The 17,500-nt window shown below is 43.5% G+C and overlaps 1 protein-coding gene across 2 annotated transcripts in view; it reads left to right on the top strand.

Annotated features, from left to right (window-relative positions):
• The window catches only part of camkmt (calmodulin-lysine N-methyltransferase), a 146,587-nt gene that overhangs the window by 95,169 nt on the left and 33,918 nt on the right, over positions 1 to 17,500 (top strand). For both annotated transcript variants that reach the window (XM_056609864.1, XM_056609865.1), the window contains exons 6-7: positions 1,639 to 1,702; positions 17,382 to 17,448. In XM_056609864.1, the coding sequence (XP_056465839.1) occupies positions 1,639 to 1,702; positions 17,382 to 17,448 (131 nt within the window). The remainder of the gene's footprint in view (positions 1 to 1,638; positions 1,703 to 17,381; positions 17,449 to 17,500) is intronic.

Genomic DNA, 17,500 nt, shown 5'->3' with positions numbered 1-17,500 from the left:
TCGGCAGGATGGTTGATTGAATGAAGAATGTTTTTCCGGAGAGATTGCACAACCAGCCTCAAAGGGAGAGTTGAGGAACTTTCTGTGGAATGTTGCAGTTCGCCGGTTGTCCCCGGTTGTTGTGGATTCAGTGGACTCTTCATTAGGGCTCAAACGGATTGTGTAAGGCGGTTCTGAGCGCTCATTGGTTCCAAGGTTGCTGTGTTCTCTTCTAGCTGGTTACCTGGGTTACCCCTCAGGGGCCCTGCTGGTCTGAACGGCTTGTGGCCCAGGACTCCAGTGACCTCTCACAAGCCCTGCAGCTCTCAGGGTGTGTGTGTGTGTGTGTGTGTGTGTGTGTGTGTGTGTGTGTGTGTGTGTGTGTGTGTGTGTGTGTGTGTGTGTGTGTGTGTGTGTGTGTGTGTGTGTGTGTGTGTGTGTGTGTGTGTGTGTGTGTGTGTGCATGTGTGCATGCATCTGCACTGACTCTGGACACACAAGATGTCATTTCAATATGCCAGATGACACTACTTCAAATTGACTCTGCTATATGGAAACCCCATGCATAAGAATTCAATACCAGGCACGGTAATGCAGGCAGTGAAGCCCGTGAAGCCCACACACACACACACACACACACACACACACACACACACACACACAATGTCCACACACTCGCAGCCCTTAACACACAGTGACAGTCTGACACCAATTCACTGATAAAAAAAAAGAACGTCTGCAAAGAAAAGAAAAGGAGAAAAGATTGGGTTATGGTGAGGCGACATCACCTCACCACCATCACATCTCCCCATATCTCCCTCACACACTATACAGCTAGGCGCAAAACATCTCTCCCTTCCTTAGTCTCCCTCCCTGTCTCTCTGTCTCTCTCTATCGGCCCCCCTTCTCTATCTCTCTCTTTCGGCTCTCTTTCTCTCTCTCTCTGTCTGTCTCTCTCTTTCTCTCTCTATCGGCCCCCTCTCTGGGCTCGGCATCTCTCTGCTCTGCACTGTAAAGTTATATGAAGGGCATCAGGCAGGCCCGGCGAGCCGAGTGCAGAGTGACAGCGGAGGCGCGGGAACGATGGCTCGGGCCGATAAACACCCAGAGCCAAATGAAAGGGCCCTGCGCTCAGCCATCATCCCCTGTCACAATGCAATTACTGAACAGAGTGATGGCAAGATAGCAGCCCCCACCACTAGCCCCCCTGATAAAAGTATTGACTGATTTGATTGAATGATTAAAATAATGCAGACATCAAAATGTAGGGATGGGGCGGGGTACTAGAGAGAGTGAGACAGAGAGGGAGAGAGAGAGAGAGAGAGAGAGAGAGAGAGAGAGAGAGAGAGAGGGATGAAGACGAGAGCGAGAGAGGGAGAGAGAGAGAGAGAGAGAGAGAGGGAGGGAGGGAGACAGAGAGAGAGAGAGAGATCTACACAGAGAGACAGAGAGAGGGGAAAATGGACTGCCAAGAGTCGAGCTTTGTAGATACGAGTTTGTCGTTATTGTCTGGTGTGAGAGAGAGAGAGGGGGACAGATAGTCAGAGACGAAGGGAGAGAGCAAGAGAAAGGAGATTTCTGTAGTATCCGGTGGCCTGTTTGGTTTGACTATTCTGTTCTGTTTCATTTCTCTCATTCTTTTTTCTGTCTCTCTCTTAGGTTGCCATTTGTGCTGACGTGAAGGAAGTTCTGCTATCAGATGGGAACGAGAAGGCAATTCAGAGTATCCTTTGATCTGGCTTCCGCTCGCCCTCCCACTCTCTCCTCTCTCTCCCTCCCTCTTTCTATTCTTTGGCAATCTTTGTCTCACAATATATTTTTGAACTTATGGTTTCTTGTCTACTTCTATCTCTTTTCGTGTTTCCTGTAACATTTTTGTTGGTTTGATTCAGCATAAAACTTAAAAATTGCAGCAAAAAGCTGGTGTAGGTGTTATTCGAGCGATGAAAAGTTGAAGCCGAAAATAACTACATTTATTAACTAAACACCCAAACTATATACCCCTTCCTCCCTGCTCCCTCCCTCCCTTTGTCTATCTACCATTGAGAAGTGTTGTATCATGCTCCTGACAGGCAAGATGTACTCCCTGAAGTCAGGGATGCAATGCCCTGATCGGTCAAAAAATAGTAGGAAGCAGTCTAAAATGCGACAGTAACTCAGGAGGTAGAGCGGGTTGACTGGTAACCGGAAGGTTGCTAGTTTGATCCCCAGCACCTCCTAGCATAGTGTCAAGGTGGCCCTGAGCAACACACCTCACCCTGACTGCTCCTGACAAGCTGGCTGTCACCCTGCGTTGTCGACACCACCGTCGTATGTGTATGAATATGCATGTGTGAATGAATGGTTGCAAATCCCTTTGGAAGAAAGCGTCAGCAAAACCCCCTGAATGTAAATGTATAACACTCAGACAGGACATTCCACACATTATGGCCTCATCATTTCTAACAGATTACACTCAAATAACAGTGCTTGAATCTTACCAACTGAAACACATCCACGATATTCTACATGAACACATTAGTCACACCATGTTAATATATTCATTGTCAGCCCGCATAATGGATTAAGACTCAAGTTAAAATGAAGAATGCCGCTTTAAAGTGAGAGCTTGTGTGTGGTTTAATTACTCATTGCAATGAGATAGGAATCCATGCACACGTGCACTAACACACAAATACATGGGAATGTGCATGTACACAAAAACACACACATACCCACACACACACACAGGCTGGTACATAGAGAACATTGAGACAGAGTCATTGAACTAAACAAACTCACGAAAGAATGATTCACTGTTTTGTGTGGTATGGTGTTAAAGTGAGTCTAGATCCTGGACTGTGATACGGTTGGTGTATACAGCAAACAGCTGTAAGTTGTTTGCTGTAGCAGGGTTTTTAACACAGACCTTTCAATAAGCTCCATTCAGTCCTATATAAACACAAGTTTTGACTGCATTCAGCGTTATAACTGTGTGTGTGTGTGTGTGTGTGTGTGTGTGTGTATGTGCGTGCGTGTGTGCGTGTGTGCGTGCGTGTGCGTGTGCACTGGTGTGATCTCCCCTACCAGTTGCTGCTGATCAGATTACAGTAAGCTTTACTGTTGTCCGCCCGTCATCCTAATGCACACTGAGGTGTCCTGTGTGCATCAAAAGCTTACACTCTACCCATCAATACTGTCTCTCTTTGTCTACGTTGCACTCTGCTCCATGTCATTGTTTGTTAATGTGTTGGTGTGTGTAATGTGGGATATGGGTGTCAACATGGCAACATTTGCATGTTTGCATATTCCGTTGCATAAATATGATAGTTTGCATGCTAATCTCTTTCTCTGTGTGTATTGACATTAAACCCAATGGCCTTGGATTGCCTGTCCAGTGATCTATCAATTAATCAAGCCCTTCTCTCTCTCTCTCTCTCTCTCTCTCTCTTAATTTTTCAATTCAATTCAAAAAAGCTTTATCGGCATGAGAAATATACATTTGCATTGCCAAAGCATGTGAACAATAAAATAAACAGCATTATAAAATAAAAAGTAAAAAGGTCAGGTATATAGTACAATATAATAAATATAAAACGTTAAATACAAAATAGCTATACATATCAAATTGTATACTATAAAAGTACTATAAAAAGTAAAATGTGCAATATTATAAAAATTATAACAATTACAGGATCTCGTATAGACATAAATTAAAGATACACTCTAAATACACAGTATTTACATCATGGAAGATGTGTGCAATAGTGCAATTACTGTGTGAAGAGTGAATCCAGGGGGATAAGTCTATGGGGAGTTAGAGGTCCTTCTCTCATCACAACAGGTGATGAATCTTGCTCCTGCGTTCGCACATTGTTGTATTTCTCCCAACAGGTATGGCAGTTTGTGAGCATCTGGAGTGTCTTCGAAGTCCTTGCATGCCTTTGTCATCTGTGGGAAGTGTGTATTCCTGATATCTTCGTATGACTGACTGGAGGTCAGGAAGTGCAGTTATGTTTCTAGTTGGTTGTGTGTGCAGTGGGAGCACAGTCTGTCTTCTCTTGGGAGCCAGGTCTGTCCGTGGCGTCTCTTCTCGATGGCCAGGCTGTGTTCGCTGAGTCTGTATAGTCTCTGTTACGGGTCAAATAGCATGCCAATTTACTCTGGTTTTTGGTGGACTCTTTCCAATGTGCCAAATACTTTTCCTTTTGTTTTCTTATAATTTGGTTTTGCCTGATGTGTTGGTTGTTGTTGTGTCCCAGGACAAGCTGGCTAAGGGGAAACTTTTCTGGGTGTAACTCTCTGTGGGTAAGAGCCTTGTTGTGGAGTGTGTTGCTGTCGCTTTCCTTAACGTGGTTATACAATTTAAGGGCTCTATTCTGGACTTTTGGATTAGGACGATTGGATATCGTCCAATTTGATGTTTGTCCCATTTTATAAAATCTTGGTTGGTGATTAGGCCCTCAATGTTTTCATAGTGTTTTTGCATTTCTCTCTCTCTCTCTCTCTCTCTCTCTCTCTCTCTCTCTCTCTCTCTCTCTCTCTCTCTCTCTCTCTCTCTGTCTCCAGCTCTCTCTCTCTCTCTCTCTCTCTCTCTCTCTCTCTCTCTCTCTCTCTCTCACACTCTCTCCCTCTCTCTCTCTCTCTCACACTCTCTCCCTCTCTCTCTCTCTCTCTCTCTCTCTCTCTCTCTCTCTCTCTCTCTCTCTCTCTCTCTCTCTCTCTCTCTCTCTCGATTGGATTTGTCTCAGCTCTTTGTGGGCTTTAAAGACAAGGAAATACTAATTGAATTGCTTTGCAACTCCTTTAGCCAGTGTATTAAAACTTGACATGAGTCGCCTGCGTGTGTGTGTGTGTGTGTGTGTGTGTGTGTGTGTGTGTGTGTGTGTGTGTGTGTGTGTGTGTGTGTGTGTGTGGTGTGTGTGTGTGTGTGTGTGTGTGTGTGTGTGTGTGTGTATGTGTCGTGTGTGTGTGTTTTAAAAGCCTATTCGATTGATTCAGTGAGAGGTTGCTGTGATCTGCAAGCTGCCTCCCATGAGCTCATTCCTGATAACTGTGTGTGTGTGTGTGTGTGTGTGTGTGTGTGTGTGTGTGTGTGTGTGTGTGTGTGTGTGTGTGTGTGTGTGTGTGTGTGTGTGTGTGTGTGTGTGTGTGTGTGTGTGTGTGTTCGTGTGTGTGTCCCTCTCCTTTACATTACTTCTATACTTTATTAATTAATTGCTCAGTGATGTACTAACGTAACCTCAAACATGTCATTTGCAGACATTCTGTACACCATCCCAGCCTGATAACTTCAGAGCCTCCAGAATGACTGAACCACTCAAAGAGGGGGTGAGGGTTAGGGTCAAGGCCTGGTGAACATTTAATCCAAACGGTTTCAGCCCAATCGGTTGTGGTTTGGTTCACATTTAATTGAAGTCTCCCCAGCAGCAGTGGGTGTATTTTAATGTCATGTTAGTTAACTGCAACAGATTAGTGTAATGGTGGATCCTGTTAGATGTCGTTCTTCAGTTGCCATGAGAGACACAAGCGATGCTTCCTTCCCCCTGATATCAAAGCCATTTAGACATTGTATATCAGAAAACACGACAAACAAATCCAAGGAATCTGATCAAGTGGGATTTCATGCAATTATGTTAATTTTGTATATACAGGGGGGTCCCTACCTCAGCAGCATCCCCCTGTCAACAGTCGAAACTGTTGTTTTCAGTGTTTGTTGCTTAGCAACCAATTACCATTTGTTTGTTTGTAGCCATCTTGAAACCCACACATACACTTGCATTGCCAAGAGTAATTCCCATTGTTTTATTGACTTTTAAAATTGCCTTGAATTGTGCAGTTCCTTTGTCTTGGGATTGAGTCGAACACGCTTCCTGCCAAACAGCTTCCATTTCATAGAACCACTTAAACTGTGAGGATGTGCCATTCTCCCAGTCAGATAATTAACTAAACAAGATGGGCCATGCTTCCTGTACCTGTTTTAATGGGACCTTTAAGCTGCTACAAGGCTCACTCAAAGGCATATTAAATAAGGTTTCAGCATTCAAGATTTAGATTTTTTTTTGGATGTGTTCATACATTATCTCAAATATTTCCAACCAAGTCCAATTTCAGAGAAATCCATACTTTCATAAACAGTAACAAGCCAGGCAATTTTGTCGTGAAAGAGTCCTCTGCCCTCTAACCCCTAACTTCCAGAAAAAACAGGAAACTCACTGAGTAAGGAAAGAAGTGGGCGAACTAGAGAGCGATCCACACAGTTGTCTTTTCATTCTGTTGTTTTTATTGGTTCTTATTGGTGATGATGAATTAGGATTACTTGGTCCAGTTTGCATCGACTTCTGATGCAGAAGCTGTCCATGTAAAGCGTTAACGTACGGGTGAATCAAACCAAGCAAGAAGATAATCTGTGAGAGGAGGGGGACGAGGGTGGGCATTGTTGCAGCATTCCCAAGATGGGAGCCTCACGAGGATCTAGGACCACAGAGAGACGCCAATCTCTCTTCTACTAGAAAGGTGTGCACTAGGGGTATAACGATTCATGCGATGCATCGATGAATCAAATGTCAGTCCTACCGATTCAACTAAATCGATCTGCTAAAATAAATAAATAGAATGAATCGCTTTGGCTTCACCAATAATCAATATAAATGCTTTAAATCGTATGAATCGATTATGATTAATGTTTTAAGACTTAGTTTACACGTTTATTTTTTGAAGTGCAGCTCGGTAATCCGTAACTCTGTCATCAGCTAGTCAGCTTGCAAGGAAGTCCCACAAGAGTTTTTTTTCTCCCTCACCCTCTACTGGTGCATTTCAAACATGGCAGAGAGCGGCAGCGAGATTGTTAATGCACCAGCTAACTTGAAATCCAAAGTGTGGAAGTATTTTGGCTTCGCAAAGAATAATGGTAAAATTGACAAGGGGTGTCACATTATTGCATGTTTATTTCACGGATATAGAATTTTGGTTCTAAGTTACTGAATCGAATCGTGGTTTACAGAATCGAATCGAATCGTTCCAAAAAAAAAAAATTGTCCTTGAATCGAATCGCCAACTACTGAATCGTTAATCGAATCGAATCGTCTGAAGCCAAAGATTCACACCCCTAGTGTGCACCATTTGGCTCACGTTATCGCATAATAGAAATAACAACAGTAATAATAGTACTCACAACATTAATAATGGTACTAGCAACCGTAATAGTAGTACTAACAACAGTAATAATAGTACCAACAATAGTAATAATAGTTCTAACAACCGTAAAAATAGTACTAACAACCGAAATAATAGTACTAACAACTGTAATAATAGTACTAACAACAGTAATAATAGTACTAACAACAGTAATTATAGTTCTAACGACAGTTATAATAGTACTAACAACAGTAATACTAGTTCTAACAACACTAAAAATAGTACTAACAACCGTAATAATAATACTAACAACAGTAGTAATAGTACTAACAACAGTTATAATAGTTCTAACATCCGTAAAAATAGTACCAACAACCAAATGAATAGTACTAACAGTACTAACAACAGTAATAACAACTGAAATAATAGTACTAACAACCGTAATAATAGTACTAACAACAGTATTAATGGTACTAACAACCGTATTAATAGTAATAACAACAGTCTTAATGGTGCTAACAACCGTAATAATCGTACTTACAACAGTAATAATAGTACTAAAATTGAATCCAAACGGTTTCAGCCCAATCGGTTGTGGTTTGGTTCACATTTAATTGAAGTCTCCCCAGCAGCAGTGGGTGTATTTTAATGTCATGTTAGTTAACTGCAACAGATTAGTGTAATGGTGGATCCTGTTAGATGTCGTTCTTCAGTTGCCATGAGAGACACAAGCGATGCTTCCTTCCACCTGATTTCAAACCCATTTAGACATTGTATATCAGAAAACACGACAAACAATTCGAAGGAATCTGATCAAATGGGATTTCATGCAATTATGTTAATGTGGTATGTACAGGGGGTTCCTTGTCTCAGCATCATCCCACTGAGTCGAAACTGTTGTTTTTAGTGTTTGTTGCTTAGCAACCAATTACCATTTGTTTGTTTGTAGCTGTCTTGAAACCCACACATACACTTGCATTGCCAAGAGTAATTCCCATTGTTTTATTGACTTTTAAATTGCCCTGAATTGTGCAGTTCCTTTGTCTTGGGATTGAGTCGAACACGCTTCCTGCCAAACAGCTTCCATTTCATAGAATGATTTCAACTGTGAGGATGTGCCATTCTCCCAGTCAGATAATTCACTAGACAAGATGGGCCTTGCTTCCTGTACAAAGGCATATTAAATAAGGTTTCAGCATTCAAATATCACAAAATGAATAGACCTACGTATTTTATTTGGTTGTGTTCATACATTATCCCAAATATTTCCAACCAAGTCCAAGCTCAGAGAAATCCGTACATTCATACACGGTAATGGGCCGGGCAACTTTTTCTTGTGTTAAAGAGTCCTCTGCCCTCTTACCCCTAACTTCCGGAAAAAATGGGAAACTCACTGAGTGAGGAAGGAAGTGGGCGAACTAGAGAGCGATCCACACAGTTGTCTTTTCATTCTGTTGTTTTTATTGGTTCTTATTGGTGAGGATTATTACTTGGTCCAGTTTGCATCGACTTCTGATGCAGAAGCTGTCCATGTAATGCGTTAATTTACGGGTGAAGCAAACCAACCAAGAAGATAATCTGTGAGAGGAGGGGACGAGGGTGTGCATTGGTGCAGCATTCCCAAGATGGGAGCCTCACGAGGATCTAGGACCACAAAGAGACGCCAATCTCTCTTCTACTAGACCGGTGAGCACCATTTGGCTCAAGTTATCGCAATAATAGTACTAATAACAGTAGTAATAGTAGTACCATTAATAATAGTACTAACAACAGTAATTATAGTACAAACAGGAATGATAGTACTAAAAACCATAATAATAGTACTAACAGGAATAATACTACTAACAACCGTAATAATAGTGCTATCAACCGTAATTATAGTACTAAGGCCGAATCTCATTCCTTTGCTCCAAGGAAAATCTCAGCCCTACCCCTCGCTGTTGCGCGTCACGCGCCGTGGAGCCATGTCCCAATACCAGTTTAAAGGTAGCTTAAGGGGTAAGGGGGAGGGCTAACATCCCCTCAAAATTGAGATTGTCGATGGGCACACTCAAAGCGCTTCAGTTCTGACTTGTTCCCACAATACCTTGCGAGAAAACCGAAAATCAAGAAATATCCTAGACAAGATGGAGGGCGAAAAGATGCGACAGGATTGGAAAAACACAAATGTAAGTGTTTTCTCTGTAATTAACTATTAATTATTTTATTAATTATACTCTGCAGCCTGGCCGCGGGCTTCGAAGCCCGGCCGCGGACTCTCGGAAGATCTGGATATCATACGACATGAGCCCGGCAGCTCCCCGACCGCGGGCCGCCCGACCCCGGTCCTCGGCTGGGTTGCAGAGCCCGATTACGGGCTCTGCAGGCCGGCCGTCGGCCTCATATGATATCCAGATCTTCCATGTTCCATAATTAAAAATTTTGGATTAAGTTCACAGCTCCAAAAAATTAACTAGTTCATAGTTATTTTTTTCAATGTTGCTGTGGGCTATTATTTTTTCCGGTATTTTGAACATTGAGCCCCCTTTGTGGTTTGCCTAGGATGAAATAGAGTGGCTGAATCAAGTATTGTAGCAAAATACAGTTTATATCGGGTTTTATTGCACATTTAGCGCATTTTGTAAATCCCATTGATTTCTGTTGGAAGACTCATTGCTCGTTGACCGGAAACGGAAAGGGGGGTGTTTGCGTTTGGTTGCAGTCTTTTTGCTCGGTTCTAGCCCTACTGTTGGGACAGAGAACCGAGCGAAAAGGCTACAACCAAACGTAAACAGGCCCCCTTTCCATTTCCGGCAAACAAGCAATGATTCTAGGAGGTACTCTAGTCCGCTGAGCTATGAGCCAGAGGGCTAACGTTATGGATTGTACATATTTATAATTCGAAATTCGTCTCAGCCTTTATACCATGGATACTCTAGGGTCTATAGCATATAACCGCGTTATCTGATTACAGTTTAATTCATTTTTCATAATTTAACAGCTCTCGTTTTGAAGAATAATCACCGCGCCATTTGTTTCAATGGGAATCGCGATGGCCTGTACTTTCAACATAAAGTGTACATATTTTTAATTGGAAATTCTTCCCAGCCTTTATACGACAGATACTACAGTGTCTATTGTTAGTTGTAATACGGGGTTGGAACGTTCTGTATGTAACCTAGGCAACCTAGGCAGTAGCGGAAGCCATTAAAGGAACAGAGTTCATACCATGCAGTCACATCTCTACGAGTCTCCTTGATATTTTAATATATGTTGCAAGGCCAACTGAACATGGTGTCAGAAGTTAAGGCAGTAAGCTGCAAAGTGGTAGTGTAGAGTCAACTGCTTGGTACACAAGTATAGATGCATTGTTTGCGTGAGTTTTCGCCAAGTTAGGATAGATAAGCCTGTCAGTGAGTTAGCGTTAGCATCTTAAAGGCAAGAGCAACGATGGCTCTGTACCAAGTTAAGCCTCCGGAGCCGTTTTTTGTTCAAGGCAGAAGAGTGGACGAAATGGATAAAACAATTCGACAGATTTCGCATCGCGTCTGGAATGGACGTAGCCTGGTTCTACCAGACTCTCGTACTTCACTTCATTTCATTTCATTTGTACAGAGAGTCTGGACCTAATCAATTGACAAACGTTAACTCACTTGAAGGCGGGTGTCTGTTGAAGTTTAAAATGATTGGATCTGCCCAGTGCCACTCTGGATCTGCCATAACCAATCGCTAACGTTTGGTTGTGACGTGTGTCATGCGCCGGGAATCACGCGCAGGTTGTACACAAACCAAACACCTTGCACGTCTGAAAAATGTCCGTCAACGACAGCTGCAGGTTTTGTTCGTCGAATTTAATTTATCAGGGAAAAATTGCACATTGTAAATCAATATTTTATAGTAAGGCCAGAGATGATGTATGCAGTCAACTTTCGAAGCTGGGTCTAATCGTTGACAACACGCCATCGTCATTGTTCTCAGACACGCCCTCTGTTCGCTGATTGGGCGCCGCTGTGGCGGCCCCAGAAAACCAAATTACATACAGCAGGTCCAGACCTAGTACTGAAGGGAAATTCAAATTGAGCGGAAGTACTTAGGCGGGCGGAGCCAGGCTAGAATGGACGGGCTAGATGAGCAAAAGCCAGGCTAGACGAGCAAAATCAGCTCAATGCATTGATTTATTCAATGGGAGAAGAGGCAGAGGACATTGTAGTTTCTCTGCATTTAAAGGCAGACGAGGCGGGAGACTATGGTACTTTAAAAGATAAGCTGGACGCACATTTTGTTACGTGCAGGGACATTATATTCGAACGGGCTAAATTCAACCAGAGGCAACAAGAAGTCGGCGAGTCAGCAGACAGCTTCCACACCGCGCTGCATTGCCTTGCTGAGTACTGTGGATACGGTGCTCTACAGGACGAAATGGTGAGAGATCATCTAGTCGTGACCCTGAGGGATAAACGCCTTTCAGAACAGTTGCAGATGGACCCTGAACTGACATTGGAGAAGGCAATTAACAAGGCACGACAAAGTGAGCAGGTAAAGAAGCAACTTAAATGCTAAAAACAAACTTTAAAGCAGAAGCCAGTAGCGCTCAGCTAGACAGACAGTATGCAATCATAGCAGTGAAGCAGCTCAAAGCAAAGGAAGCACCGAGATAGGCAGATATTTCATAAAAAGACACTAGAAAGACAAACACAATGTAACAGATATGACGGACATACAAGGGCATCATCCGCAGCAGTGTCCAGCTAGAGAGGCTGTGTGTAACCAGTGCCGAAAGAAAGGACATTATGCTAGAGTCTGCCAAGCTAAAAAGAAACTCGGAGTTCATGTAGCTGCAGTGACTGAGGAAACAGCAATGAGGAAGACAGCGATGAGGTCGCCGCGTTCGTGGGCTCTGTGGAGTCCACAGGTTACTACACATGGATGACAGAGGTAAAAGTGGACACTCACAAATCAGTGTTTAAGATAGACACTGGAGCAGATGTCACTGCAATCCCAACAAAGTTGTACACCCAGGGCCAGTTCAGCAAACTGTCCAGAGCCACAAAGACTCTTTACGCATTAAAGGTGAATGGAAAATTTACAGCTACTCTCAGTAAGGGCAACAAAAGCACACAAGAGGAAGTTCATGTTGTTGATGGGCTACGTATGCCACTCCTGGATGGACTAGCCGCCATGACACTTCTACTGGTGGCTCGCGTGAATAACATAAGCCTGGATACTAAAGAGACTGTGAAAAGAGGGTTTCCAAAGCTTTTCTCTGGACTAGGGAAAATGGAGGGAGAGTACACCATTGTGCTGAAGCTTGAGCAAAGCCCTTTTCTCTCTCGACCCCCATATCCCTCCCACTGCCAAAGGTGAGAGAAGAGCTCACTCGCATGGAGCAGCAAGGAGTGATTTCAAAGGTGGAGGAGCCAACAGCATGGTGTGCACCCATTGTTGTGGTGCCCAAGAGCACTGGCAGAGTCAGGATTTGCACAGACCTCACGGAGCTGAACAAGTCCGTGATGAGGGAGAAGCATCCGCTACCTGTCGAGCACACTTTAGGACAGCCTGCAACGCCAATGCTGGATTCTGGCAGATTGCGCTATCGGAAGAACACTCTCTCCTCACCACCTTCATAACGCCATTTGGGCGGTACTGCTACAACCGTCTCTGTTTTGAAATTTCGTCCGCTCCAGAGCACTTCCAAAAACGAATGTCTCGTATCCCCGAGGGCCTGGAAGGTGTTGTATGTCAGATGGGCGATGTGCTAATATGGAATGCCACGCAGGGTGAGCATGATGAGAGGCTCAGGAAGACATTGACACGTCTGCAGGAGGCAGGGATGACACTCAATGACAAATGTGACTTCTCAAAGAGCAGGATAAAGTTCCTGGGAAAAGGTGGGCGCTGTGAAAGCCATGGCAGAGCCCAGTAAATTCAGTGAGGTGAGGCACTTCTTGGGAATGACCAATCATCTGGGAAAATTCCTGCCTCACCTGACTCAGAAAACGCGCCCCGTCAGAGATCTATTGAGGCAGTCAAACATATGGGCCTGGGGTCCACAACAGAAGCAAGCCTTTGAACAGATTAAGGCTGAGTTTACAACACCGCCGGGTCTTGCCTTGTATGATCCAAATGCAGACACACTCGTCTCAGCAGATTCATCTTCATACGGCATGGGTGCTGTTCTCCTCCAGCGATGAATTGAAAAAGACGGTGGCATATGCTTTGAGAGCCCTGAGCAACACCGAACATCGTTATGCTCAAATCGAAAAAGAAGCTTTAGCCACGACATGGGCCTGTGAGAGTTACTTATAGGAAAGGATTTCCACGTAGAGACAGATCCCAAGCCTTTAGTTCCCCTGCTAGGCTCAAAGAGTCTGGATGAACTGCCACCTCGCATACAGCGTCTACGTATGCGGCTGATGAGGTTCTCTTACACCATCTCACATGTGCCAGGCAAGGACATCGCCACTGCTGACGTGCTCTCCAGAGCGCCAATCGAGAACACAGCGGAGGGCACACTGGAAGAAGAGGTGAGCCTGTACGTGGACACTGTGATGGCAAACCTGCCAGCTACAGACAAAAGACTTAAAGAAATAGAAACACATTAGGACAAAGACACTGTATCCCACACACTGAAGAGATACTGCAAGGAGGGCAGGCCAGATAAATTCTCCATACAAAGAGCAGTCCGTCCCTACCTGCCATTCTCAGGTTAACAGTTAACGAGGGTTTGCTACTTTGTGGCTGTAGAAAAGTAATTCCAGTGTCACTTAGAGCAGATATGCTGAACAAACTGCATGAGGGCCACCTAGGACTCACTAAATGCAGAGAGAGGGCCAAGCAATCTGTGTGGTGGCCAGGCCTTAGCAAAGACCCCGACACAACTGATAGAGAACTGGGATGTATGCATTCGGGAGAGAACCAACTTTAGAGAAACACTGCAACCCACTGAGTTCCCAGCAAGACCATGGCCCACTGTGGGGGCAGATCTATTTCAGACAGAAAATAATAAGCACTAGCTGGTCATTGTAGACTACTTTTCCAGAAGTAGCCAAACTCACTTATGCAACATCTGAGGCGGTGGTGGAACACTTGAAATCCATATTTGCACTTCATGGCATACCAGATATGGTGCGCTCAGACAAGGGGGCCACAATTTGCATCCGAGTACTTCAGAATGTTTGCACGAGAGTGGGGTTTCAGCCATGTCACATCCAGCCCCCACTTCCCACAAAGCAACGGTGAGACAGAGCGGGCCGTTAGGACAATCAAGGGTATCCTGAAGAAATACAGTGACCCTTGGCCTCATGGCCTACCGCGCCGCTCCTCTGGCGAACGGACACAGTCCAGCAGAGCTCCTCATGGGCAGAAACATTAGAACACCTGTCCCTTTCATTCCATCTAAGCTTAACCCGGGCTGGACAGACACGAACAGTCTAAAAAGAACTGAACAGGCATACAGACAAAAGCAGAAACTGAACTACGACCGTCGTCACAGAGCTTGAAACATGCCACTCCTCCGACAAGGTGACCATGTGTGGGTCAAGGACATCCTTGAGAGAGACACAGTGGTGTCAAATGCAGGCACTCCGAGATCCTACATTGTGGAGACGCCTAGGGGCACTCTGCGAAGAAATAGGTACCATCTCTCGCCCAACCCTATTACACCATCAACACGCACCGACTTACCTGAGGATGGTGCATCCACTGCGGTGAACACATCTGTCACACCTGCAAATCCCTGTGACTCAGGGCAGCAGACACTAGTAAAAGAAGGACATGTCCCTTCCAGAGTGAGAGTACCTCCAGTGCATCTAAAAGACTGACTGTTCGTAAAAAAAAAAAAAGTAAATGTTGTTGATGCTTGTTAGAGTATCTATTTGTTGAAAGTAAAAATGCAAAAATGTAAAAATGCATGTTTACATTTGACATGATTTCATAGTTCCAGTAAGACTATTACATAAAGGTGAAAAGGTTATGAGATTAACATAAAACAATCTTAGTTTAAAATCATGTTGCTTGAAAAGATGAAGTGTTTAGTTTAACTCTCAAGAGGAGTGAAAGAAATAATTAATGTTTTCTTAACAGGAGTTTGATTGTTAAGTTATGCATCTTCTTAGACAGCATCCTTAAGTCAGAAAGGGGGATGTAGTATTACTTGTAATACGGGGTTGGAACGCTCTGTATGTAACCTAGGCAACGAGTAGCGGAAGCCATTAAAGGAACAGAGTTCATACCATGCAGTCATGTTGCAAGGCCAACTGAACATCTATAACATATAACCACGTTTTCTGATACAGTTGAATGTAACCGTAAGCTGACAACACCGCAACTGCAAATGAACCACACGGAGATAACCATGGCAACCGGTCAAACAACACGGCGTTCTGTGCGCGCATCCGCCGTGTTGATAAACAAATAACCCCCCTATTGAACGAAGTTGAACCGAGTGAGCGTGCCCTTAACAGACACCAGAATGAACAAGTTCACAGTAACGTTCATCAGGCAGTAATACAGTACGTTCAGTTCACGTTCGCCCAAAATATGAATGAGTTCATGAACTATCCTTCAATGAACGTGTTCAGGCACAACACTGGCCCTAGTCTTTATTTTTCTGAGATGGGTAATTATGTTATTACTATTCATCTGAGTGCATTGTCTTTGACCTCAAAGGGGCCAGCTCTACACTTCAAGACACGAAAACTGAACGTAAACTACAACCTCATTCCTCTGAACCCCAGTGTCAACTGAACAAGCTGCACTTTCATATATTTTTGTCATTTTTAAATTTTTTGAGGACACGATATTCCCCCAACTCTCATTTTATGTCCATTTGCAATCTCACAAAACCACCTTGAAATGTAAATTAATTAATTGCAAAGCAATTTTACTTTGACAAATATAGATTCATGTCTGTACTGTGTATAAGGAACATTGCTTATGTATGTAAACACTCAGACTCTTACTTTTATTTGAATATGAGTTATCTAATAAAGAAGGCAGTGTGTAACCATGTAATATATCTTATTACAACAATAATTATAAATTGTGTAAAAATATTACTTTTCACCTCTATGAAGAGGAAGATATAAAGAAGATAACAGGAGTGATGTTGCTAACAATAATTATAACGGTGCTGCCATGAACCTAGTGGTCTGGCCATCTGGGTCTGGGTATTGGTCACATATCCTGCTCACTCCTGCCATGCCGCCTGCCGATGTCGTCCCTCTTCATTTACCCACCGGTCTTCCTCTAGCTGCACCGCTTACTCTTCCTGACCTTTTTCCTGTGGCCATCCCTCTTGTGTTTCCGTGTGAAGGGTCTTGCCCCCTGCTATACTCCAGGTCTCAAAAACAGTTGACATTGGTACATCCAATGAAAAGCTATCAGTCTACCTGCAACATAAAGTATTCACAATGTCAACAGAAGCACAAAAGTCTTGAGATACAGAGAGGACATGATCAGCTGACAATTTATGTGGCTACATTAATGTTAAGTTAATGTTAAGTTAAACAGTCTCTCTCCTGTAAATGCTAAGCGTGGCATTCTTTGTGGGTGACGTGGGTGTCACTATACATACTATGGTTTATTGCAATGTTTTTGTACTTAATTGGCAGCCTTTTGCACCAGCTGTGTGTAATTTCCAACTTAGCTTTCCAACATAGTAATACAGCGCATACCATATTTAGTGACGTGATATTTTATCGATTCAGCTTACTACGATGGGCTCTGATATAACGTTATAACAATGTTCAACACACTTATATGTAATTGTTTGTATGATTGTTGATTGTTGATTGTTGACTACTGATAATGCTGGGCTAACTTACCCAATGATTGTATTCTCCATTTAACGTTATCGTAATGTTTGCGTAATGGACTCATCCAACCTTAGAAAGTTAATGTTAGTTTAATTAACGTAAGTAGCGTCTATTTAAAAAAAAATTAACGAGCGTCACGTGAATACAACTTTCATACATTATGATGCTGAATTGCGTCAGAATGATGTTCAATGGAAAGGTTGTTGATTTGTCAGAATTCAGAAGGGTTCCTGCGTTGAGCAGGTGAGCCAAACCGTGTTGGAGGTGATACATGGTTAACTCAGCATTCATTAACATACTGGATCTCCTGGTCAATGTATGAGCCTTATTCCCTCCCAACCAATCTCAAAATCGACAAAATATCTGAGTTCCCTTGTGTGTGTGCGCATGCCTGTATGGATGCATGTGTGTGTACACATGCACTTGTATGTAGACTAGATTTGAATGTGCAACATGTCTGTTTGTGATCCATCCTTGACGACGCCTCACCAGATGTTCGACAGGTGATCGAGAGGAACCTAGAAGCCGGCGTGTTCGGCTCCACACACGTGTCTAGCAGGTGAGATCCTGTTTCCAAAAGCCAAATATGAGAGGATGATCCAGTGGATATT

Source organism: Gadus chalcogrammus, chromosome 15 (assembly GCF_026213295.1).
Source record: "Gadus chalcogrammus isolate NIFS_2021 chromosome 15, NIFS_Gcha_1.0, whole genome shotgun sequence".
NCBI classification, from domain to species: Eukaryota; Metazoa; Chordata; class Actinopteri; order Gadiformes; family Gadidae; genus Gadus; species Gadus chalcogrammus.
This window is presented reverse-complemented; position numbering and strand designations above follow the sequence as displayed.